Here is a 26,777-nt window from a genome sequence, read left to right as displayed (position 1 = left end):
ATACACAGGTAACCAAAATGCCACCATGCTTTCTAACCAAAATTTAGCAGCTTCTATCTTCATTAAGCACTCACCTGACTGCTCTGTTTCATTAGATTCTTTATAATGTAATTTTCAAAAAATTGGTTCAGTTTTTGCCTACTTAATAGTTGCTTCAGTGGAGGCATTAATTCTTGGAGCTTCTTACTCTGCTGTGTTTAATGATACCACTCCTGCTTCTATTTATAAACCCCAATGTGGCTTCTACTACCATATATGTCTCCAATTTCCTATTACACAGAAAATAATTTACTACAGCCCCAGTTGCTGCATTCTGAAGTTTATCACTGTATTTTCATGTTACGACTACACTCTCCATAAGCTGCTCCTAGGCAATGGTGATTATTCAGAAACAGCAATACTAAGGCAGTCTGTTTCTAGGTGAAATAAGGCACTTTAGTTGGGCAACTTTGGCTTGAAGACTCCCGGTGCCCTTTCTGTAGAACTTTTCTGCAGTACATGTGGTTGGCAGGGCACAGATGGGCAAGGCTCACTAAGTCAGTGGAATTTGCGATTACTACTAAGCTGTATATGCTTTCAGGAAGGCTAGTGAAAGACTGAGTGCTATTTACAGGTAATGACTAAATGTGACAGAATCTCTCTGGTAGCTCACAGAGGTTCTTATCTTCTTAATTTGAAGGGCAGACATAGTAGACAGGTAGAAGATCTAATTGTTGATCAGAATTCTAGAGATGTTAAGATGCAACATCAAGGCAGGTCTGCTTTACTAAAGTCAGGGCACTGCTTAATAACACCTGGAATCCTGAAATATGAAATGGGTACCTCTGAATAGATGCCCTTAAGTATTCTGATATGCAGAACTCTTGAATCTGAGGCAGCACTCCACTGTACTAGAAGAAGCTCAGAGACCTCTCCCCACAAAGTAGTACCTACTCCCCTCTCTCAGGAAACGCCTCTACCTTTATCCTGGCTGCCAGGCTGATAACTATGGTTAAATCTCAGCACAATCCAGCTGGGGACATGATGAACCTGATAAGATAGGAAACTATACAACTAAAGAGTTGCAAGAATTCGACACTATGTGCCAGCAAAAATAGGGGAGCACCCCTCGGATTGGATTAAGAGGATGCTTGAACATGGGAGCTGGAATGGAAAATTGGGTAAGAGTCCATTGATGTGGAGGCACTTTTTCAGGACACAGGATTTAACACCTGATTGAGGAGCCCAAGAGATAGAGCTAATTGCTGCTGGAATGGCTCTTAGATGCCTGGAAAAAGTAATGTCCAATACTCAATGAAGTGGAAATACCCCAATTGTTATGGCACAAGAAGAAATGGAAAGCATAGGAGGGAGACTAAGAATCATTTGAAGCCATGAGATGAGCTGCAGTGACAGTGGGTTCAGTTTATATTATGAACCTCCCATTTCACCTCCCCTCAGTTACTATGGAATAGCTGAGCCTACGTGGAAAAGTAGACCTATTCAGCCAATAGGTGGATAGTGGAGATCTTGAGAATGCACCTCTCAGATTTCTGACTTCATTCAACAAAATAGACCAGCAGCCCTGGCTGCTATGGTCGGAAATCCATTAGTGCATCTGCACTGAAGATATAATTCCCACAGGCTGCTCCCAGCCAATCCCCAGCAGGGATTCTAGGTCAGCTCCCTTTCTGGGAGACATGGAACTGTTCTGTTATTGTTCTTTGCCCAGCCTCATGTCATCTCACTCTATGAATGCATAGCTTAGAGTTCAGCCAAAGACTCAAGGTGACTCTTATGTAGATTTATGGAGCTCTTTCTCCACGTAGCACCTGCCTCTCCAGTACACAAACCTGCAAATTCAAGCTGCCTCAGCTTCCCTGAACTCCAACTAACTCAAAAAACTGCCATGTTCTGCTTGCATTCCCTCTCTTTGCTCTCTGGTCTAGAAAGTGCCTCTCATCATAAAACCAGAGGATCATAAGGTTGACCTCATTTGTTTTTAATTCTCAGGGATCAGAGTCCTACACTGTCAGTCATTTAATATCTACAGACAAATTTTCAATGCATTTTGTCCAGTTTAATAATTGTCTATGGCAAGAGGGTCAGTCTGTTTCCAAATAATTATCATAGCTGACAGGAGAAACTCTCAAATAGTATTTTCATTAAATATTACAACCCTAACAACAATAGCCACAGTAACAATAACAGGTAATATTTATTAGGATCTTCTGTGTACTAGTTACTATTTTAAGTACCTTACATATATTAATTCATTTAATCTTGACAACAGCCCTATTAAGTTGGTAGTACTATTATCCCCATTCAACTGATGAGAAAACTCAAGTACAGAGATGTTAAATAACAGTTGCCAGGTGAAACACAAGACACCTAGTTAAATTTGAACTTCAAAGAATAATAACTTTTGATTATAAGTATATCTGATACAATATTTGGGAAATACTTATATGAAACATTTATTATCTGAAATTCAAACTTAACTGGGCATTCTGTATTTTTGCTAAATCTGGCAACCCTTAACTTGTCCAAGCTCCCATAGCTACTCAATTGCATAGTAGGACATGGAGCCTGGCAGTCTTGCTCCAAAACTCACACTCTTTACCATAGTGCTGCTCTACTGTCATTGGAAAAGAATTAAGTATTTGCCCCAGGCTTATAGATCCTTCTTTAGATCTGGTTTGTTGGTTTTCAGAATTCGAGATTAGAAATGCCATGTTGTAGTCATGGAAAAAGAATGATCAAGTAGCTCCCATGTTGGGCTGTTTTGGGGAGGGTCATTGGGTGTTGAAGAAATAACTTCTGAGGGGGGGTGTTGCCCCCCCCCCGACTGGGTACTCATCTGAGCTTTATTCAGTCCCAGCTATGGCCCTGACTTTTTATTGTGGCCCTCCCTAATGCCAGCCCCCTCTTTGACTTATATGTTAGGGACCTAAAATTCTGTCATTTTGGACCTTGCAAGTTTTAAAATTAGTATCATTCAAAAGTTATCATCAGCTAGATGTCAGCTGTAACTACATTTACTTTTATGGGGTATTTTCAAAATCCCCTAATGCTTGATGTCCTGTGGTAAGACTAAAAAGTTTAGAAAAACTAATGACATTAGTCTTTCTCACCTTAAGAAACTCAGTCTAGTAGGCGAGATAGCCACAAACACAATGATAATAGCAATCACTTACAAAGTACTTAATACATGCTAGTCACTTTATTATTTATTATTTATAATCTTGGCATTTAATTAAAGTTTGGTAAGTTCTTCATCTATAAAAATGGAAATAATAGTAATAGCTTAAGTAACTCACCCAAAGTTACCCATCCAATAAATTAGGAAGCTGGGATTCAAACTTAGTTGTGTTTGACTCCAAGCCTTGGACTTTTCAAAAATTACTGCATGCTGTCTCCACAACTGACTTAAACTTCAGACTACAAGTGCTATAGCAGAGCTGTCAATGAAGAATTAGGGAAGCATTCATAACTAGTGCATCCTCCTCAATACCTAGTAGAGGGGCTATTCTTAATTATAATTGCTGTTGATTATGAGATGACATGTACTAATTAATCTTATTGTTGGTGTTATATTTATAAAGACATTATTTCTAAGACTTTTTTCTGACAGCAACAATGAGTAAACTGGTAATAGACTGACTCTATTACCATATAATAATGGTAGAAGATACCATGTATATTTAATTGTGCTTATATGGGTATTGATGATATAATGTTGCAAAATGACTACAGACATTATAATTACATGAAAAATAATACTAAGTTGAAGAATAATTCCATGACAGTAAATCAGTCTAAAATAAATTAAAATAGAGAACTCCAAATTAATGGCAGCAAGTATATTTAAAAAATAAGAATATGAGTAAAAAGATAAGACCTGACAAAGGAGAGTTTCAACACTACTGTTTAACCAAGGATATGCCTCTGGAGAAAACTGTTAACAAGTGTGAACATATTCTGGCTCTTCAGACATCAGGGATATTCAGAAAAGCTGAGCTGATAAAATAGCAGCATAAATTGTGGACCTGAAAACATGTTGAGATAGTGAAATGTCCACAGAAGTTTTCAGAAATATTTCTCATGGCCACTTCATGGAAACTGCAACTGAGTTCTCCTGTTGAAGCAGGAGAGGTCTGTGTGCCTGTGTGTTTGGTATAGGGATGAAAATTTGTGATTAACAAATCTGTAAAAAATTGACATGGATTGGTTGTTCATGTTAAATTTTGTCTGTGAAGTATGAATAGAAGTAATGATTTAGCCAAAGTTCCTGTTTTTTTTTTCTAGAAATATGAGGTTGTTGGAAGTACCTGTTTCTTTACTAGAAATTTTAACTCATTGTTTTTATATATATAGGGCATAAATTTCAAAAATAAAATAATTCAGATCTTAGTTTAAAGGTACAGAAGTACAATTTTATTATTCTAAGACATAAAGTACTAAAAATTTATTTTCTTTTAATTTTATTTTAGTTAATTTAAAACCCATCCAAAATTTCCCTCTATTCTAAGCCGTATCAAATTAACCACTACTCATGACTATTTTGTACTCTAGACTATCTCTTTCTATATGAATTATTTTCAAAGATAAATTATTTCTGATTAAATTATAACATCATACAAAAATTAAAGGTTTATTGGCATTTTCATTAATCAATTAATAATGAATGGTAGTCCGAATCCTCTGGGGAAAAAAAATCCAAGTTGGTTTCTTTCCTTTTTAGCCCCTATATAAAAAAGGTGTATAAATCTACATTAAAAGGACACATTTGAAGTTGAAGCTATTTGGCTTAGGAACAGTCTTATTTTCACCCTTTGAAAGGTATGTTTAGGAAAAGGGAGGCTTATAAAAACTAATTTACTAGACTACCTCCACCCCCTGGTTTCTTATAGCACTGCTTATCTCTGCTGAATAAAAAAATAGCAGGATGATTTCAATTTAGTTGCAGGCTCTCCCAGATCACATTCAGGGAATAGGCTAGATTCCAGCCCTCCTTTTCCAAAACACTGAAATGGAAGAATTCATGGGGTATAGAATTTCCTCTCCTTAATACTGTGTGCTTCTCCGTATGTTTACTGCGGCACTATTCACAATAGCAAAGACTTGGAACCAATCCAAATGTTCATCAATGATAGACTGGATTAAGAAAATGTGGCACATATACACCATGGAATACTATGCAGCCATAAAGGTGAGTTCATGTCCTTTGCAGGGACGTGGATGAAGCTGGAAACCATCATTATCAGCAAACTATCACAAGGACAGAAAACCAAACACCACATGTTCTCACTCATAGGTGGGAATTGAACAATGGGAACACTCGGACACAGGGCAGGGAACATCCCACACTGGGGCGTGTCGGGGGGGTGGGGGGCTGGGGGAGGTATAGCATTAGGAGAAATACCTAATGTAAATGACTAGTTGATGGGTGCAGCAAACCAACATGGCACATGTATACCTATGTATCAAACCTGCACATTGTGCACATGTATCCTAGAACTTAGAGTATAAAAAAAGAAAAGAAAATAGGAAATAATCAACAAAACCAAAAAAAAAAAAAAAAAAACACTGTGTGCTTCTCTTTTGCATACACCCTCCTCTAACAGCCATATCTGAGCCAACCCATTCAGTCCCTGGAAATTGTGGGTTTAAGGCTTACACTGTGAGCTACTGTCCATTTGATCTGAGGTCTAAGCCCTTTCTTTGCAGGGCACAGTATAGGGTATGTTGAAAGAGGAAGGCCTGTAATAGAATGGCTATTAACTCTTCCTTCTCACTCCATTTTGGCTCTAAACTGTACTCTTGCTTAGTGTAGGGATTATGTTAAGCTTTGGATGTCTACTGGCAATTTGCAAGCATTTCTGTGGTAGAGCAAGGCAAATTATAAGCTTCTATGATGCTTTGTTTACCTACTAAATGCAAATAGCCAATTTATCTACTTTTTAGACCTTTCCTCCCTCGCTTTCTATCCTGAAATCTAATAATAAAATATTTTGAAACAATGAAAATTTCTAAATATTTGTCTCTAATTTTATTATTTTAAATATCAACATTTATTATTATTATTATTATTGTTATTATTGAGATGGAGTCTCACTCTGTTGCCCAGGCTAGAGTGCAATGGCTCAATCTCAGCTCACTGCAACCTCCACCTCCTGGGTTCAAGTGATTCTTGTGCCTCAGCCTCTCAAGTAGCTGGGATTACAGGCGTGTGCCACCACATCTGGCTAATTTTTGTATTTTTAGTAGAGATGGGGTTTTACCATGTTGGTGAGGCTGGTCTTGAACTCTTGACCTCAAGTGATCCATCCACCTCGGCCTCCCAAAGTGCTGGGATTATAGGCATGAGCCACTGTGCTCGGCTCAACTTTTATTTTAGATAAAGGAGGTACATGTGCAGGTTTGCTCCATGGGAATATTGTGTGATGTTAAGGTTTGGGGTATGGATCCCATCACCCATGTAGTGAACCTAATACCTGATATGTAGTTTTTCAACCAATGACCCTGTCCTTTTCTCTCCCATCTAGTAGTCCGCAGTGTCTATTGTTCCCATATTAATGTCCATGTATGCTCAATGTTTAGCTCTTATTTATAAATGAGAATATGTGGCACTTGGTTTTTGTTCCTGTGTTAATTCACTAAAGATTATGGCCTTCAGCTGCATCCACGTTGCTACAAAGAACATGATTTCTTTATTTACGGATGCATATATCCATGATATGTACCACATTTTCTTTATCAAATCCACCATTGATAGGCACATGAGTGGATTCCATGTCATTGCTGTTGTGAATAGTGCAGCGATGAACACAGGAGTGCATGTGTCTTTTTGGTAGAATGATTTATATTCCTTTGGGTATATACCCAGTAATGGGATTGCTGGGTTGAAGGGTGAATCTATTTTCAGTTCTTTGAGAAGTCTCCAGACTGCTTTCCACAGTGGCTGGACTAATTTACATTCCCACCAACAGTGTATAAGCATAACCTTTTCTCTGAAGCCTCACCAGCATCTGTTGTTTTCTGACTTTTTAATACCAGCCATTCTGATTGGTGTGAGATGGTATCTTACTATAGTTCTGATTTGCATTTCTCTAATGATTAGTGATGTTGAGCATTTTTTCATGTTTGTTGGCTGCTTGTATATCTTCCTTCTTTTGAGAAGTGTCTGTTCATGTTTTTTGCCCACTTTTTAATGGGGTTGTTTTTTCTTGTTCATTTGTTTAATTTCCTTATAGATTCTGGGTAGTAGACCTCTGTTGGATGCATAATCTGTGACTATCGTCTCCCATTCTGTAGATTGTCTGTTTACTCTGTTGATAGTTTCTTTTGCTGTGCAAAAGCTCTTTCATTTAATCAGGATCCGCTTGTCTATTTTTGTTTTTTTAAAAGTTGAAAATGTTTTTAAAAAGTGTTAAGTTTCAATACTTTCCTATACTTCATATTCTTATCTAAAAGGCAAGAATGATATAATTTCTGCTCCCAACAAATTCATGAGATTACAGTGATAAATTAACGTATGGCATTATGCTTCAGAAATCAATGCGAAATCATTTTCAATGTTTAGTGCCGATACTTTATAACTTAGTAGTATGACAAAATATAAACTGAATGGATATTTAACTGAATCATGGGATGAATACATTCAGGGAATCATAGTAAGTTGTACTTGAAAAGACAACAAACAGAAGCCTGAATACAGTTCAATATTCTTAATTCAATCTGGGTTCCAAAGCAAAGAGGAGAAGAACATGGAGCCAGTGTCTCCTACAGTGGAAAGGCAGCTGTTGAGCATATGAACTTGGTGCCAGATATCTTCCCTGGCCTCCATTGAGGCTAGGAACATATATAAAGGAATGACACATTCTCTAGCTTGAGGGTGCAAGCTCTGTGCCTTGGATGCTGGTATTCATACTTCACAAATAATGTGAATATGATGTGAATTTACTGACTCCTGCTATGTCCTATTGGTGTGTAATGATGGTTATGCTAATAAAAAAACTAGCAAGGTAGTGGCCCTTTCTAATGAAAATTAGTAAAGTCTTTTTTTAAAAAAATATCATGCTTATATACTCACACTGGGACTAATCAAGGAAACAACCTGACCCATGGAGAACAAAGAAAAGTACAACAGGATGACGGCCCACCCAGAAGCAACACAGAGCCAGGGAAGCAGTGCGTGAATGTGTGATCCCAGGGAACCATGATTATCCTACAGATCTTTGTAACCCTCGGGTCAAGATATCTCTTTGTGAACCCACTCCACTGGGGCCTTCAGTCTGACAGACAGAGCTACCTGGAGTCTCTGTAGAACAGTCCCTAAGGCACATGTAGAGACCATGGAGCCTTAGATACTTGGGCTTTCTGGCAAAAGTGGCTGTGGCTCCAGCAAAGTGGGAGGTTAGATATCAGAACATATCCCTAGGAAAGAGGCTGAATCCAAGGGACTGAGCAAGAACAGCCTGCAAGCCCTACTTCCACAGCAACTCAAAAGATAAGACCCACTGGCTTGGAATTCCAGCCAGCCCCTGGTAGTAGCATTGTGCCTCCCTGAGAAGGAGCTCCTGGTGGGAGGGGCAGGCCACAATCTTTGCTATTTCGGTGCCTTAGCTGCTCCAGTCAGGCTTTGGAGAGTCCAAGCTGACCAGGGGTGGAAGGGATCCCCAGCATAGCACAGCTGCTCTACCAAAAAGTGGCCAGGCTGCTTTTTTAAGCAGTTTCCCAATCCTGTTCCTCCTCACTTGGCGGGACCTCCCAACTGGGGTCTCCATCCACCTCCTACAGGTGTCTTTGGGCTGGCAACAGCCCTGTATGTCCCTAGGATGAAGCTCCCAGAGGGAAAGGCAGGCTGCCATCTTTGTTGTTTTGCAGGCTTCCCTGGTGATACCTCCAGGTACTGGAAAATCTGAAGTGACAAGGGACGGGAGCAGGCCCCCAGAATACTGCAGCAGCCCTATAGAAAAGTGGCCAGTTTCAGCTTTCTACATATGGCTAGCCAGTTTTCCCAGCACCACTGGATCCCTTCTTTACAGCTTATACAAAAATTAATTCAAGATGGATTAAAGACTTACATGTCAGACCTAAAACCATAAAAACCCTAGAAGAAAACCTAGGCAATACCATTCAGGACACAGGCATGGGCAAGGACTTCATGTCTAAAACACCAAAAGCAATGGCAACAAAAGCCAAAATTGACAAATGGGATCTAATTAAACTAAAGAGCTTCTGCACAGCAAAAGAAACCACCATCAGAGTGAACAGGCAACCTACAGAATGGGAGAAAATTTTTGCAACCTACTCATCTGACCAAGGGCTAATATCCAGAATCTACAATGAACTCAAACAAATTTACAAGAAAAAAACAACCCCATCAAAAAGTGGGCGAAGGATATGAACAGACACCTCTCAAAAGAAGACATTTATGCAGCCAAAAAACACATGAAAAAATGCTCATCATCACTGGCCATCAGAGAAATGCAAATCAAAACCACCATGAGATACCATCTCACACCAGTGAGAATGGTGATCATTAAAAAGTCAGGAAACAACAGGTGCTGGAGAGGATGTGGAGAAATAGGAACACTTTTACACTGTTGGTGGGACTGTAAACTAGTTCAACCATTGTGGAAGTCAGTATGGCGATTCCTCAGGGATCTAGAACTAGAAATACCATTTGACCCAGCCATCCCATTACTGGGTGTATACCCAAAGGATTATAAATCATGCTGCTATAAAGACACATGCACAAGTATGTTTATTGCGGCACTATTCACAATAGCAAAGACTTGGAACCAACCCAATGTCCAACAATGACAGACTGGATTAAGAAAATGTGGCACATATACACCATGGAATACTATGCAGCCATAAAAAAGGATGAGTTCATGTCCTTTGTAGGGACATGGATGAAGCTGGAAACCATCATTCTCAGCAAACTATCACAAGGACAAAAAACCAAACACCGCATGTTCTCACTCATAGGTGGGAACTGAACAATGAGAACACATGGACACAGGAAGGGGAACATCACACACTGGGGACTGTTGTGGGGTGGGGGGAGCGGGGAGGGATAGCATTAGGAGATATACCTAATGCTAAATGACGAGTTAATGGGTGCAGCAAAACAACATGGCACATGTATACATATGTAACAAACCTGCACGTTGTGCACATGTATCCTAAAACTTAAAGTATAATAATAATAAAAAAAGAAAGAAAACAGAAGTGGCCACACTGTTATGTGGTTGCCCAATCTCATATCTCCTCACTGGGCAGGTCCTCCAGGTCTGAGCCTCCAGTCATCTCCTGCCAGAGCTATCGAGCCAGTAGCAAGTCAGCAACTCCCTGAACAGAACCTTCAGGGGCAAATGAAAGCCTCTCTGCCACTGCCTCTACAGTGGAACCGCCCTTGCCACCCTCAGACTAACAAAGGGGCAAAGACCCTAAATGCCTTATCCACACCTCTTACAAGCTGCAGTAGACCCAAAAAGAGGCCAGTCTGTCTCCCACCAATCCCACACATCCCCAGCTGCTTGTCACCAGACCCCCTGGCTTGGACCCACAGCACAGACCTTCCATCCTGGGCTGATTGCACTGAGTGATTGCTGACCTGCATCTCTCTGGAGAAGAGCCTCCAGGAGACAAGCAAACAACACTTGGCCATAACCACTATGAGGTCCCTTCCTCTGCTGCCTCCAAGTTGGGGAAGGAACATAAACACTGAGATCTCTCCAGAGCTGAAGCAGGCACCCCAGGAGTGCCAAGTCATGATCTACAGCCAGCCCTCAATGGGGAAAGGCACCTATACATTCAGAGCACTGAGAGGGAAAATGGCTGCAACTGTGAGCAAACACAGGGGAGTCACACTCATTAAGCAAGAGTCTACCAACTGACCAATAAGTCTAAGTGCCACCAGCTGGATCACACCCCAAAGCTTCAACATCAAAAATACATACACACACACACACACACACACAGCTAAAGAGAAAGGGCAGGTCATCTTCGATATATATGACCCCAACACAGGAGCCTTCAGATTCATATAGCAAGCTCTTAGAATACCTACAAAGAGAAATAGACTCCCACACAATAATAGTGGGACACTTCAACACTCCACTAACAGTATTAGATAGATCAAGGCAGAAAATGAACAAAGATATTCAGGACCTGAACTCAGCATTGAACCAAATGTATGTGACAGACCTTTAAAGAACTCTCCACCCAAAAACAACAGAATATACATTCTTCTCATTGCCATGTGGCACATATTCTAAAATCAACCAGATAATTGGACATAATCCTCAAAAAATGTAAAAAAACTGAAAGCATACCAAACACACTCTTGGACCACAGCATAATAAAAATAGAAGTCAAAATTATGAATATCACTCAAAACCATGCGATTACATGGAAATTAAAAAATATGCTCCTGAATGACTTTTGGATAAATAATGAAATTAAGGCAGAAATCCAGAAGTTCTTTGAAAATAATAAGAACAAAGACACAGCATACCAGAATCTCTGGGACACAGCTAAGGCAGTGTTAAGAAGGAATTTCATAGCACTAAACGCCCACATTGAAAGGCAACCCTAAGCAAAAAGAACAAAGCTGGAGACATCATGTTATCCAACTTCAAAGTATACTACAGGGCTATAGTAACTAAAACAGCATGGTACTGGTACAAAAACAGACACATAGGCCAATGAAACAGAAGAGAGAGGCCAGAAATAAGGCCACACATCCACAACCATCTAACCTTCAACAAAGGACAAATACAAGCAATGAGGAATACAAATTTGTATTGCTTGAATACAAATACAAGCAATAAATGGTGCTGGGATAACTGGCTAGCCATATGCAGAAGATTGAAGCTAGAGGTCTTCTTTATATCATACAAAAATCAACTCAAGATGGATTAAAGACTTAAATGTAAAACCCAAAACTATAAAAACCATGGAAGACAACCTAGGCAATACTATTATAGACATAAGAACAGGCAAAGATTTCATGACAAAGACACCAAAAGCAACTGCAACAAAAGCAAAAATTGACAAGTAGGAGCTAATTAAACTTAAGAGCCTCTGTACAGCAAAAGAAACCATCAACAGAGTAAACAGACAACCTACACAATAGGAGAAAATATTTGCAAACTATGCATCTGACAAAGGTCTAATATCTAGCATCTATAAGGAACTTAAATTTACAAGAGAAAAACAACTCCATTAAAAAGTGGGCAAAGGACATGAACAGACACTCCTCAAAAGAAGATATACATGCAGCCAAGAAGCATATGAAAAAAAGCTCAGTATCACTGATTAGAGAAATGGAAATCAAAAGTACAATGAGATACCATCTCACAGTCAGAATGGCTATTATTAAAAAGTCAAGAAACAACAGATGCTGGCAAGGTTGCGGAGAAAAGAGAATGCTTATACACTGTGGGTGGGAGTGTTAATTTAGTCAACCACTGTGGAAAGCAGTTTGGCGATTCCTCCAAGAGCTAAAAGCAGAACTAGCATTTGACTCAGCAATCTCATTACTGGGTATATACTCAGAGGAATATAAATCATTCTACCATAAAGACACATGCATGCAAATGTTCACTGAAGCACTATTCATAGCAGTAAAGACATAGAATCAACCTAAATGCCAATCAGTGACAGACGGGATAAAGAAAATGTGGTACATATACACCATGGAATACTCTGCAGCCATAAAAAAGAATGAAGTCATGTCTTTGGCAGTGACATGGATAGAGCTGGAGGCTATTATACTTAGCAAACTAACATAGTAACAGAAAATCAATTACTGCATGTTCTCACCTATAAGTGGGAACTAAATGATACAAACATATGAACTGGGGTCTACTTGAGGGTGGAGGTGGGAGGAGGAGAGGAGTAGAAAAGCTAATTATTCAGTACTAGGCTTAATACCTAGGTAATGAAATAATCTGTACAACAACCATCATGACACATGTTTATGTATGTAACAAACCTTCACATGCATCCCTGAACCTAAAAGTTTTTTAAAAAAGAAAAAAAATCATGGTTGTATTTGTATTCTTATAATATTTCAGTCCTGTTACTATATTCCTGTTTTTTTTTAACTAGCACTCACAGCTTTTATTTACAGAACACCTTACAGATTTAAAAATGTTTTCTAGTAATTGTCTTATTGGATACAACACTCCAGAAATACAGGAGATTCAGATGATTTGATTTCCCAGTATATAGATACGTAGCTTGTCAAAGATCTCTTACTCTTTGGTAGAGACAGGGTCTTGCTGTTACCCAAGCTGCAGTGCAGGTGCAGTCACAGCTCACTGCAGCCTCATGCTCAAGTGACCCTCCCACCTCAGCCTCACGAGTAGCTGGGACTACAGGTGTGCACCATCACACCTGGCTAATTATTTTATTTTTTGTAGAGATGGGGTCTCACTTTGTTGCATCAGCTGGTCTTGAACTAGTTGCCTCAAGCAGTCTTCCCACCTTGGCTTCCAAAGTTCTGGGATTACAGGTGTGAGCCACCAGGATGGCCTCCAATGCTCTTAACTCTACCACTAACAGCATAGATGCAATTTAAAGGAAGTCAAATTCTTTTCCACTATCACAGAGTATAACTCATTTTTTAAATCCCCAAAATTTCTATACAGACTACCCAGTCTCACTGCCCATTAGTCCCATAAATACTTTCTAGTCCCTGACAAAAGCCCTTGTTCCTAGGTTATACTTAGACTTGACATATTTCATTTTCTTCCCTGGATCCACTCTCTCCCTTACTTATCCCCTTTCTTATTTCTATATATACCTACCTCTTCTCCCTGTCCTTGCACTCTCTCTCTCCTTCCCTCCCTTCCTTCCTCTTTCCACTTTCCCTCATTCCCTTACCTTCTTTTTCCTTCTCCCTCCCTTGGATGTTTGTATCTCAATACTACTTTGCCAATATTTGAGTCTTACCATAATCCAATCACAACATTCTAGTTCCTACATCTACATTTAAACATCTATAATATCATCAAATTGTCTTGCAATATTTCTCTCATGCTTAAGACATGCAACCTTGCATTTCCAAGGAAAAATCCATAAACTTTTTTAGAAGCATATGTTCAAACAATTCAATTAGAAAATAGGCAACGGACATGAAAAGATATTTCACCAGAGAGCATAAAGATAGAACATAAGTACATGAAAAGATGTTCAATATCATTAGCCATCAGGAAAATGCAAATGAAAACCCCAATGAGATATCATTACACATCTATTATAATAGCTAAAATAAAAAATGGCAATGGTAGGAGAAACCAGATCTCTCACACATTGTTAGTGGGAATGCAAAATGACACAGACATTCTGGAAAACAGTATGGCAGTTTCCTATAGAACTAACTATACATGGCCTAGCACCAGACTTAGCAATCACCCTCTTAGGCATTTATTTCAGAGAAATGAAATCACATCCATATAAAAACCTGTACATAAATGTTCATGGAAGTTTTATTTGTAATAGCTCCAAACTGGCCACAACTAAAATACCCCTTGACAAGTGAATTCCATGATTTTTAAAAATTGTACTTTATGGCCGGGCACGGTGGCTCATGCCTGTAATCCCAGCACTTTGGGAGGCCGAGGCGGGTGGATCACGAGGTCAGGAGTTCAAGACCAGCCTGGCCAACATGGTGAAATCCCATCTCTACTAAAAACAACAAAAATTAGCCGGGTGTGGTGGGACATGCCAGTGGTCCTGGCTACTCGGGAGGCTGAGGCAGAAGAATCGTTTGAACCCAGGAGGTGGAGGTGGCAGTGAATCGCAATCACGTCACTGCACTCCAGCCTGGGCAACAAGGCAAGACTCCATCTAAAAAAAAAAAAATTGTACTTTATAAAATAACATTTCTTAGGAGAGTCAGACTAGCAGCTTTATGTATATGTTAAAAAGAAGTATCTATTAAAACATTTCTAAGAACCATTTTTCCTCTAAACAGTACAAACCAAACCAAACCTTAGCTTTGAATTCGATTTTAGGCTGAATAATGGAAGTCTGTGTCTTGTTATCACTTCAGTTATGCAGTGGTTATGCAGAGAAACTTAAGCACCAATATTGTACAGTTAGTCTCAACTAGTACATATTTCACTATCTGACAAAAGCTAATCAAGAAGACTACTTTGACTCCCTTCCACAAACCCTTGTTGGCTTTTATTTTTTTTCAATTCTCTAGATTCTTTCAATTTTCCCAACATGAAAAAATTCTTAAACTGCTACCATACCTTATGCCAAACATAGGTTTAACAGAGATTTCTCTTAGACATCTATATCCAGTGAGTAATCTCCATTATTCTTTCCTCCCAAGGAAAATCTTCGTATTTTACTAACCCCTTACTACTTAGCTGCATCTCAGTAGTTGGTGTTTAGCTCTGAATAAAGGCACGTGGTGCATTCTCTGCAAATTGCTTTCAGCTAAAAACAGATGTTAATTTAAAAACGTAGATAACATCCCATGGCACCTGTTGTTTCACACTTCTTTTGCTCAAGCCCCAGTGGTCCAAATCCCATCTTTTATTTCAATAATTTTCTGCAGCTTTTCTCCCATTCCAGCTGTAGGTCTTTCACTGTGATGATCATTCAAACTTAACAGAAAAGCCACGTTTTAGTGAGCAAAACTATCAGGATGACTACACAGAGTCAATGCAAGCAGCCCTAAGTCACGGCTCTAATTTAAGAATGAAATATGTTCTAATGATAAATGTCAGTTATCTGGATGCAGTGTCTGAATAATTTTAACTATAAGAACAGGAACTTGGGAAATTAACTAAATGTATGTCTGTCTTCCAACTGTGTTGCAGATCTTAGTACAGTGTTTTCATGACAAGACAAGATGGAAGAAAGGAGAAGGACCAGGTCAGAATTCATAGTGACCTTAATCACCTAGTACACGTAGTCAGAAAAGATTAAAGTTCTTTAAAAGTACCTGTGAGTCACTGGAAATAAAATGCATAAAACTGATAAGATGGGGAGGGACTAGATGAGAATATTCAGAAACATTTACAGAGTGGATCAAACAAAGAAATCATGACTAAACAGTGTAATATTGTGGCCAAAATAGCTACTGAGATAATACATGTATAAATTGGAATATTCTGATACTGATCACTGGCCACTAATCCTAAATTACACCAAGCATGGGGTTACAGCCTCAATAGCTACAAAAAGTAGACTTTTTCACTAACTAGAAATAGAAAAAGATTACATCACCTGTCCATAGTTTTTTGACTTCTACTAAGTTTATTTTTATTTTGTTTTTATTTATTTATTTTTTTTGAGACAGTGTGCAGTGGTGCAATATTGGCTCACTGCAGCCTCCACCTCCCAGGTTCAAGTGATTCCCCTGCCTCAACCTCCTGAGTAGCTGGGATTACAGGCGCACGCCACCACGCCTGGCTAATTTTTGTGTTTTTAGTAGAGACAGGGTTTCACCATGTTGGCCAGGCTGGTCTTGAACTCCCGACCTCAGGTGATCCACTCACCTTGGCCTCTCAAAGTGCTGGGATTATAGGCGTGAGCCACCATGCCCAGCCAATTTTATTTTTTTAATTGAAAAAACAAAAAAAGGACTCAAGCAATCCTCCTGCCTCAGCCTTCCAAGTAGCTGGAACTACAGGCATACACCTGGCAAGTTCTGTTAAGTTTAAATATGTAATAAAAGTGCAAAGGATTATTAAGGTTGTATCTACATTGCATTAAACAAAAGGAAATACAAATATATTTCACATGCAGTGACAAATTCTGAACATTTATTGATGTTCATATTTGATGTGTTATGCTCTTTCCTTGAGCTATGAGCTCTGCAGATGTTATAAATCTGCCAAATAAATTCTTGATTATATTTTCTCTGCATGTTTCTTTTCAGACTTCAATAGAGTAGAATATCTAACAAAATTTTTCTTATATTTTATAAAGTATTCATGAATGTAAACAGCCAAAAATCATAATATCTCTCTTAATAGCTGCAGTTGCACACACTATGTATGCCCTTCACTACATAGTGAAAAAAAAAAAATCTTTGATTTTGACCATGTTGGTAAAGGCTGTCCTCATCCCACAGCTTTAATACAACTGCAGCTTTGTAATAGAAGTGTCTGTAGCCATCTCTAGTACATACTAATTTCTGCTGGTGCTATAATCAAATGTCCATAAAGGCCAGTTACTTAATACAGTGAATGTAGGCACTGTATGTCTTTTAATCCTTGCCAAACTAAAGACAGCCAAGCTTGCTGACAAGAAGCATGATGAGGTCATCAGCTGGGGACAGTCTGGAGTTTGAGGTCAACAACTGTCTTGATCAGGAGTATGGTGGATCTGCAGATGCAGTTCGCTCTCTTATAAAAGTGGTCTTCTACCCAGGTCCTCACTCACTGAATAAAAGTACCAGAGAAGACAGTGAGGAGTTGCAAGCAAAAGAAAATGAGAGTAATAAACAATTCTGAACAGATACCTCAACTAGAATTTGGGCAGAAAACACATTTGTACATCCCAAATGAAAAAAATAACTAATGTCTAGGGTGAAGAAAAGTCTTAAGATTCATTTGTTCAATGTCACGCCTAATAAGCAGACTATCCCCACTCTTACCTCTATCTGTACAATGAATCCAGTCTATTTCTCTCACACCAGAAAAAAGAGTTGTTAAGGTTATCACAGCAATGCAAATGGAACAGAGTGGGTATTAGGGTAGCTCCTTACATAATCATGATATTCCCTTTTTAACACTGCAGTTTTTACCCATTCGATTTTTAGACAAAATATCATTCATAATTTAGAACATGAACAACATAAACAAAATGTAAGGACTTCCTTTACTGCTATTGCTATATTTAGGAGGCAATGCTGTTAAAGGAAACCAGACTGCCAGATGAAAAACAGCATGGATGCTTTGGCCCACACCCCTCACTCACACACCCAATTAGCTATGAAACGGGAGCTTTAAGGAAGAAAAGCAAGGTATATAAAATTTGTTCATGTAATGACCATCGAGTTATTTATACCTATATTCTGTCAATTTTATTTGGTATCCTAATTTACTGATACAAGTCTTGGAATGCCATCATAATGAATCAAGCTTCTTAGGATTTTTTTAAAGATGTTAAAATTTCATGTATTCAATGATTACAACTACGTAAAAAATGCATTTGATAAAAAGGACTGAAAAAAAAACAACATAGAAAAGAGTTGTGTGAATATAGCAATGGAACCTCACTTGAAAAAAACATCTTGGGACTGTGGTTTACTTTATAGGAGAAACATTAATTACCAATTTCTTTCATGTGTATAGGACTATTTAAATCTTCTATTTCTTTTTTAGTCAGTTTTGGTTTTTATTTACCTAAGAAATTTTCAGTTTTCCCCATTTTTCACATTTGTTGTCATAAATTGTTCATTGTATTCCCTTTGCTTTTTTTCTGTTTGACTAATCTTGTCAAAGAAGAAATGTTTAGCTTTATTAATCCTATTTTATAATTTTGGTTTTTGTTACATTTATTTCTAAACATATCTTTATTTCCTTCCTTCTTTCTTCAGATTTATTTTACTGATTTTTTTGCAAGTTTAAAAAATTTCGTGGCTCATTAATTTTGAGTCTTTCTTCTTTTCCAAGAAAAACATTTTAAATATATGTATTTCCCTTCATAGCCCTGTCTCAGAACTCACTTCTGAATTTCTCACTCAAATTCAACATTTCCAAAACCAAACTCCTGATCTTTTCCCACACATCTGTTCTTTCTGGAGTCTTATCAATCTTGTCAGTAACAACTCTGTTTTTCCAGTTGCTCAGGTCAAAACACTTGAAGTCATGCTTGACTTCTCTATTATATTCTTTGTCCAATCTGTTAGAAAATCCTGTTGTCAAAACCTTTAATATGTTGAAAATCCACCACTCTTATCTTCATTCCCTTTGCTACCAATCTGTAATTGGCCACCATTGCTTACTCAATTACTGCAATAGCTTCCCAACAGGTCTCCTTCTCCTTGACCTTCTAAGGACAATTCTCAACACAGGATCTGAGTTATCCATTCACCAGGTAGTTTCAAATCATCTATTGAGTTCCCCTATTATTCAAGAGAATACTCTCAATTCCTTACAATAATCTACAAAGTCCTGTATGACCTGGCCACTTGCTGCCTCTCTGACCCATTGTCTCATTCCTCTCCTTCTCATTCACTGCTCCAGCCAAACTGCTGGAATTTAACTAATATTTTGTCTTTTTAGTGAGGCCTTCCCTGGCAATCTTTTTTTTTTAAATAGTATGATTCTTTATTTTGTAAAACAAGCCTCCACTCCAAAAAAACCTTTTTCATAACAATTTGTATTTTCCAGGGCCAAGGCCAAGGCTAGGGTGAGATGAATGAGGGAGAACAAGAGAATTTACCTTAGGAGTAAAATTTTTTTTTTTTTTTTTTGAAACGGAGTCTTGCTCTGTTACCCAGGCTGGAGTGCAGTGGCGTGATCTCGGCTCACTGCAAGCTCCGCCTCGCAGGTTCATGCCATTCTCCTGCCTCAGCCTCTCCGAGTAGCTGGGACTACAGGCATCCGCCACCACGCCCGGCTAATTTTTTATATTTTTGGTAGAGACGGGGTTTCACCGTGGTCTTGATCTCCTGACCTTGTTATCTGCCCGCCTCGGCCTCCCAAAGTGCTGGGATTACAAGCGTGAGCCACCGCGCCAGGCCCTTAGGAGTAAAATTTAAGAAATCTGGCAATCTTATTTAAAACTGCAGTCCACTCACCCATCAGCCAATACTTCCTAGCTCTGTCCCTGCATGTTTTCTTTCATGGCATGTATCATTATCTGACATATTATGTATTTTACCCACTTATTTATTGTATTAGGCCATTCTTGCATTGCTATAAAGAAATATCTGACACTGGGAAATTTATAAAGAAAAGAGGTTTAATTGGCTCATGGTTCTGCAGCCTGTACAGGTAGCATGGTGCTAGCAATTGCTCAGCTTCTGGTGAGGTCTCAGGAAGCTTTCACTCATGGCAGAAGGCAAAGGGGGAGCCGGCATCTCACATGGCAAGAACAGGAGCAAGAGGAGGGAGAGCCACCCATGTTTAACCAACCACATATGGTCATTTGGGTCATGAGGGTGGATCCCTTATGGTTTGGTGCTGTCCTTGTGAACTCACTATCACAGGGAGCATCAAGCCATAAATAATCCACCCCATGATCCAAATACCTCCTACCAAGCCCCACCTCCAACACTGGGGATTACACTTCAACATGAGATTTAGGCAGGGGCAAATATACAAACTTTTTTTTTTTGTTTGTTTTGCCCTTTGCCATATTCCTAGCTAAGTGCCTGGCATGTAGTACTCAGTAATTAATTGTGGAGTAAATAAAAATTACTCCTTGAAATTTTCATGAATTTTATGACCTAGAATATGGTCAATTTATATAAATGTTTATTCATGGGAAAAAAGTATAGTTTCCACTTGTTGGACTCTACACATGTCCATTAAGTCAAGATTTCAATTATACAGTATTGTTCAAATCTCCTATTTCCTGACACTTTGTTTGCTTAATCTATCAATTACTAAATGAAAGGAGTTAAAATTCTTTAACTATTGACAATGGACTTCTGTTTTGTGTACATTGAAGCTATGTTATACATATTTAGAATTGTTATATCTTTCCGGTGAATTGATTTTTCTGTCAATATTGATCTCTAGTAATCTCTACTAATCATTTTGCTTTAAAGACTATTTGTATTACATTACCAATATAGGCTGGGCACGGTAGCTCACGCCTATAATCCCAGCACTTTGGGAGGCCGAGGCGTGTGGATCACCTGAAGTTGGGAGTTTGAGACCAGTCTGACCAACATGGAGAAACCCTGTCTCTACTAAAAATACAAAATTAGCCAGTCATGGTCGCGCATTCCTGTAATCCTAGCTACCTGGGAGACTAAGGCAGGAGAATCGCTTGAACCTGGGAGGTGGAGGTTGCGGTGAGCCAAGATCACTCCATTGCACTCCAGCCTGGACAACAAGAGTGAAACGCCATCTCAAAATAAACAAACAAACAAAAGACAAAAAAAACTCATTACTACTATATTAGCCCTCTTTGGAGTATTTATCTGGTATAATTTTTTTTATATTCTCTGACATTTAAACTTTCTTTGTTTTTTTTTTTTTTGTTTTTTTTTTGAGAAGGAGTCTCGCTCTTTCACCCAGGCTGGAGTGCAGTGGCGCGATCTCGGCTCACTGCAGGCTCCGCCCCCCGGGGTTCACGCCATTTTCCTGCCTCAGCCTCCCGCGTAGCTGGGACTACAGGCGCCCGCCACCTCGCCCGGCTAATTTTTTGTATTTTTAATAGAGATGGGGTTTCACCATGTTAGCCAGGATGGTCTCGATCTCCTGACCTTGTGATCCGCCCGCCTCGGCATCCCAAAGTGCTGAGATTACAGGCGTGAGCCACCGCGCCCGGCCTCTTTTTTTTTTTTTTTTTTTTTAAATGACATACGGTCTTGCTCTGTTGCCCAATGCAGTTGCAGGAACAAGGCTCACTGCAGAGTTGAACACCCAGGCTCATGCGATCCTCCCATCTCAGCCTTCCAATAGCCAGGACTACAGGCGTGTGCCACCATGCGCCTGGCTAATTTTTTAAAAAATGTTTTGTAGAGACGGGGTCTCACTGTGTTGCTTGTGCTGGTCTCAAACTCCTGGGCTGAAGCGATTCTCCTGCCTTGACCTCCCATAAATGCTTACAGGTGTGAGCCACAGCACCCGGCCACCTTCTCTGTTTTAGATATCTTAAAAACAAACAAACAAACAAAAACTGAGGAAAAAATGTTTTACATTAACAATGATTATTGAGTTTTTGATTCATTGCTAGTATCTCATTGTGTGCTTTCTATTTTCCATCTTTTTTCCCATGTTCCTTCCCCTGCATGCTGCACTTTCCCCTAATTCTTGCCATCTTTGGGGTTAATTTTTTTTCTTTATCCAACATTTTCCCTCGCCTTGCTTGAAAATTATATACTCTATTTCTTTCCTTTTAGTGATTACCCTAGAAATTCTGTATTTCACTTGCTAAAATCTAGAATTAATAAATATCTTTATCTTCCTCTTGAAAAGTATAAGGACCTTAGAATGCTTTAACTCTCTTCACTTCTCTTCTGATTTATATGTTGTTATTGTCCAAGATTTTAGTTTAACTTTTAACCCCCTGAATTAGACATTAGTGTATATGCTTTATATGATCAATTTTTGTTTAGGTTCCCACAAGTTTATGAGTTTTTTTTTTTTGTCTACCATTCCTTTTTGCATCTCATGACTTCCTTCATTCCAGTTCTCTCAGGAAGGATGCTGTCCCATTCAAGGGTTCTAGATTTATGTATGGATGTCTGATACAACCTCCCATTCTGCATGAGCTCTCAGTTATGTCTCCTATCCTCTGAGTGCACAACCTTTGTAAACCAAGCACCTATCTTACTGTGAGCCAGAAGATGCCCTCCAGGAGAACGTTGAGTTTGCTTACTCTTGTGGAATCAAGCACCCTTGTCATTTCAGCCTGTTTCCCTTACTTTACTGCCAGCTCAACCATGCTTTCAATAAATATTTTGAATATATTATCTAGCATTTTTGGATGATCTGACTAGGAGTTTTTCTCTAAAAATCATTCTATCTTGTTGCCTTGAATGTTCTTAGGTTAACTTTTTTAGTATTCATGTTCTTTAAAATGATTTCATACAAATGTTGTATTTACTATATATGCTCCATCAGTGAAAAGTATAACTGAAAAAGCCATGTATATATGGAATTGCTTAAGAACTGTTTTAGTCACAAAATGATTTTTGTTTTGCCTATCATATATATTTTACAAAAGCTAAAAGCCATTTCCAAAAGACTGCCCTTTTCTGAATTCTAAGTGTAAATACTGACTCCAATATATTATCCCCAACATCTTATTATAAAAATTTCCAACATAGAGCAAAGTTAAAAGATTATCTACCACATGTATTCTGACTTTATCGTTTTACATGATTGCTTATCACATATCTACCCATCTATCCCTCTACTTATCCATCAATTCATATTACTTTTTGTTGTTACATTACAAAGGAAAATGCAGACATCAATACATTTCCCCATCAATATTTCATAAACAAAAAATTTTATTTTTAGGCAATAAATCTCAAATTCCCCAAATTTTGCTTAATATTTTTATAACCACTTAAAAAGCACAACTCTCTGTGCCACAATCACATAACGCTATTTGAGTCAGAAAACTCAAATAGGGAACAGTCTCACAGTTAAGAAGAGGAAAAAGTTAAAAATAAATTATTAACTCTTTATATTACATTATATTTCCATGTTAGTAATAAGCTTCATATGTGGCACATTCATTTGAAATGTTTGCCCTTTCATTTCATCAATATTTAGGGGTTCCTATTATAGTTTCTATTTGTTTATGATGAAAATCTCTCACTTGCCATCACTTCCCTGTTCAGTACTTGTGGAAGACTATTCAATTTCATGGAGGCAGCTGACAAACTACCTTTTAAACTTAGTTTAGGCAAAGTTGCATTTACCTTCTGTAGGTAAGTGTCTTCCAGTTTAATGATTTTATAAATTAGATTTTATCATCTCTTTAATAAACACTTTATTAGCTACCATATCAAGACTGTGCTTCTACTGTTTTCTCTTCCTATCTTTAACGTTAGGAGCATAATTTACATTTCTAGGGAGCATTTCTTTATGAAAATTGATCACTTTGAATGCATACAAAAAGAAGAGAAGTGAGTTTTAAAGTTTAGATTTGTTTGAATTTGGAAAAAGGCTTTCAGGTAATTTTTTATATTTGTTAAAGACAAAAAAGACCAAAAAGTGTAAAGCAATGTCTATAGAATTCCTCTCCTCTCAAGACAAAAACAAAATTGTATATAAAACATTTATTTTAACAATCTACATGGTATACTTGTCTATTATCACAAATTCATACTATGACCTTACCCTTCATATGCTGGATGAAATTAAAATCAATGTAATATTTTACTCTTTATCAAAATAATCCAATCCAGATTCAGGCAATCTGAGTTCCATGTGAGTAATTTTAGGTACACCCCTAATCTCTGTGGGGCTACTTTTCCTCATCTTTAATTTAAAATTCCCTATGATGGTCTTTACTGTTCTGGGATTATTCCATTATCTAATATTGTTTCTTTTTTCAGAGTATTAAAATATTGACTAGCCAAAGGACAAGGAGTAATGTAATTCTAGCATTTCACAGATACAAAAAGGTATTTGGCCTGTTTCTCTTCCCCTAAGCATGAGAACTTCTTGGTAGCACATTAAACAAAAGAATGGTTCCAACTTAAGCTATGTCATTTAATTTCTTCAAAACTTTTGTTTCTTTTTTCATAATACTGTATAGCTTACTATCAAAAGGAGAACTAATAAAACACTCATTATAATTGGAATAGTAGCAAAGTATGCAAAAGAAGAAACATGAAAAAGCTAGTATACCCCAAGGGAAACCATCCAGTTCCAGATGTAACCACATAGAAAAGCTAGAGAATAATAATAATGATAACAATAATAGTGACCTTATCAAAGTACGTCCAAAAAATAATTAGAAAACCATTTGAGAAAAACCAATGAACAAAAAATTCACATTAGTAGAACAGAGCATCCTAGAGCCAGCAGGATGGTTACAAATATGATGCTTATGTGAAAACTGCATAAAATCTCAGAGGTCAGAGACAATGAGGACACAAAGAATAGGCTTCCAAAACTTCTGTTTCATTCACTTTCATCTTTTTGGGCTCTTTAGGCAGGAGGAGAATTCATTAATTTTCCCCAGAAACAGAGAAACAAATATTAGCAATAAGAGCAAAGAACAAAGCTCTAAGTCCAAATAAATGTGACAATTAACCCCAGCACTTTTACCGTATGTTCATTCATAGAAGACAGCCTCATTTATATGAAGAGTCCTGGAATATGCTAATGTCATTCAGATGAAAAGGCAAGATTCAATTACATATCATAACCCTTACAATATTTTAACGTTTCTCAGCTTCTAAAATCGCTGTTTTCCAGAGGCTTCACTGCTTGGTAGACTTCAAAATGCCACTTTATATATAAAAATCTAATTATAGAACATGAATATCTACACAATAATACAACTTATCAAATCTTGACCAGTCTGAAGTTTCCCCCTTCTTTTTGGCAGTCAAAAATAGTTACCAAACAGTCCACTCTTAAGTGAATAAAAATTTCCAGTTATTTTATAAGCTAGGAACTAAAAAATATACAACAAATAATAGATAAATGTTTTTAAGGGAAGAGTAAGGAACAGGGAATCAAAATCAGTTCAAAGATCTGGCACCACCAATAACTTGTTATTTGATCTAAGCAAGCCACTTATCTATGCCTCAGTTTGCTCATTTGTCAAATGATACTACTACTTTAACAGGGGTTTCTGAGAAAAAAATAAGAGAATATACATCAAAGCCCTTGAAAGAGTGAAAAGCACTAAAACAGATTATATTATTGGTAAAATTAAAAGTCTAAAATCAACTCCTTGATGTAATCCTCCTTTTTGGTAAACAGTTGAAAATTCTGTTACTTTCCATTATATAACATATCATATATAAAAGAATACTATACATATATGTATACATATATGCAAACATACACAGACATACATATGTATATTTATGTGTATATATACACATAGTTAAAAAACAATTTTTTATTTTTAATAATTTAATAATTTAATATACCCTGATATTTACCACTCATCTTAAGAAATAGAACATTACTAATACCTTGGAGGCTATTATATGCTTATTTTATCATATTTCTTTTCATTCACTCCAGACTGCTCTATATTGTGTGCTAATTACTCGCTTGCTTTTACTTATAGTATTGCCACATTTATATATATATCCCTAAATTATCCATGCATTCATCTTCCTTCTTTCCATCCATTAATCCTGCTTTCTGAACTTCATGTGTGTACATATATATCCTATTATATTTTTCCTTTAACTTCTGCAATACTTTTCTTAGAGAAATTTCTTGACATTATTTTTCACATATTTTCTAAGGTTAACAAAATTTATTATACCCATTTAAAGCAGAGAAAATGGGGTACAGTGAAGCTAGAAACTTGCCACATTATATGAGCAGACAATGGACAAGTTTTTCTACAGTAATTCTGAAAGAAAAACAAACCACTGAGTGTCTCAGAGCTTTACAGAACATTCATATCATTAGCTTCAATTAAAAAGAAAATATTTACTTAGTGCGAGTAGCACAATTCAGTTAATATTTCTACATTGACTTTACATAGCTTTCATATTAAAGAGGAAGGTATATTAAAAAGTACTGATGATATAAAACCCCCAAATAATATTCAAATATTTCCTTAAAATGAAAACAATAACAAATTAAATAAGATCAAAAGAAGATGTATATTTCTTTGAGGAGATGGACTGTTAGGAAACATGCAGCCTTACTATGGAATATTTTAATTAAAGAGGATGTCTCCTGAAATAAGTAATTAGTCTGATACTAATCAATCCAAACATATCATTCACCTGAGCAAGTGATGGAAGAATCTCCTTGCATATTTGCTGATCTGGTCTCTATATTCCAATATAGTGGAATCCAGAAGTGGTCTTGTTGGAGCATAGAAGGTTCCAAGGCTTGTCTCAAGCTGTGCTGTGGAATTCAAACATAGCAGCACTAAAACAAGTGAAACTCCTTCAATTACAACAAAAT

At 37.6% G+C, this 26,777-nt stretch overlaps 1 protein-coding gene across 2 annotated transcripts in view; it reads right to left on the bottom strand.

Moving 5' to 3' along the window:
• The window catches only part of WDPCP (WD repeat containing planar cell polarity effector), a 496,574-nt gene that overhangs the window by 257,448 nt on the left and 212,349 nt on the right, over nt 1-26,777 (bottom strand). For both annotated transcript variants that reach the window (XM_032178078.2, XM_032178079.2), the window contains exon 12: nt 26,594-26,717. In XM_032178078.2, coding sequence (XP_032033969.1) covers nt 26,594-26,717 — 124 coding nt within the window. The remainder of the gene's footprint in view (nt 1-26,593; nt 26,718-26,777) is intronic.

Source organism: Hylobates moloch, unplaced genomic scaffold (assembly GCF_009828535.3).
Source record: "Hylobates moloch isolate HMO894 unplaced genomic scaffold, HMol_V3 SCAFFOLD_15, whole genome shotgun sequence".
In the NCBI taxonomy this organism is placed as follows: Eukaryota; Metazoa; Chordata; class Mammalia; order Primates; family Hylobatidae; genus Hylobates; species Hylobates moloch.
The sequence above is the reverse complement of the archived record's forward strand: the minus strand, read 5'-3'. Positions and strand labels throughout refer to the sequence as shown.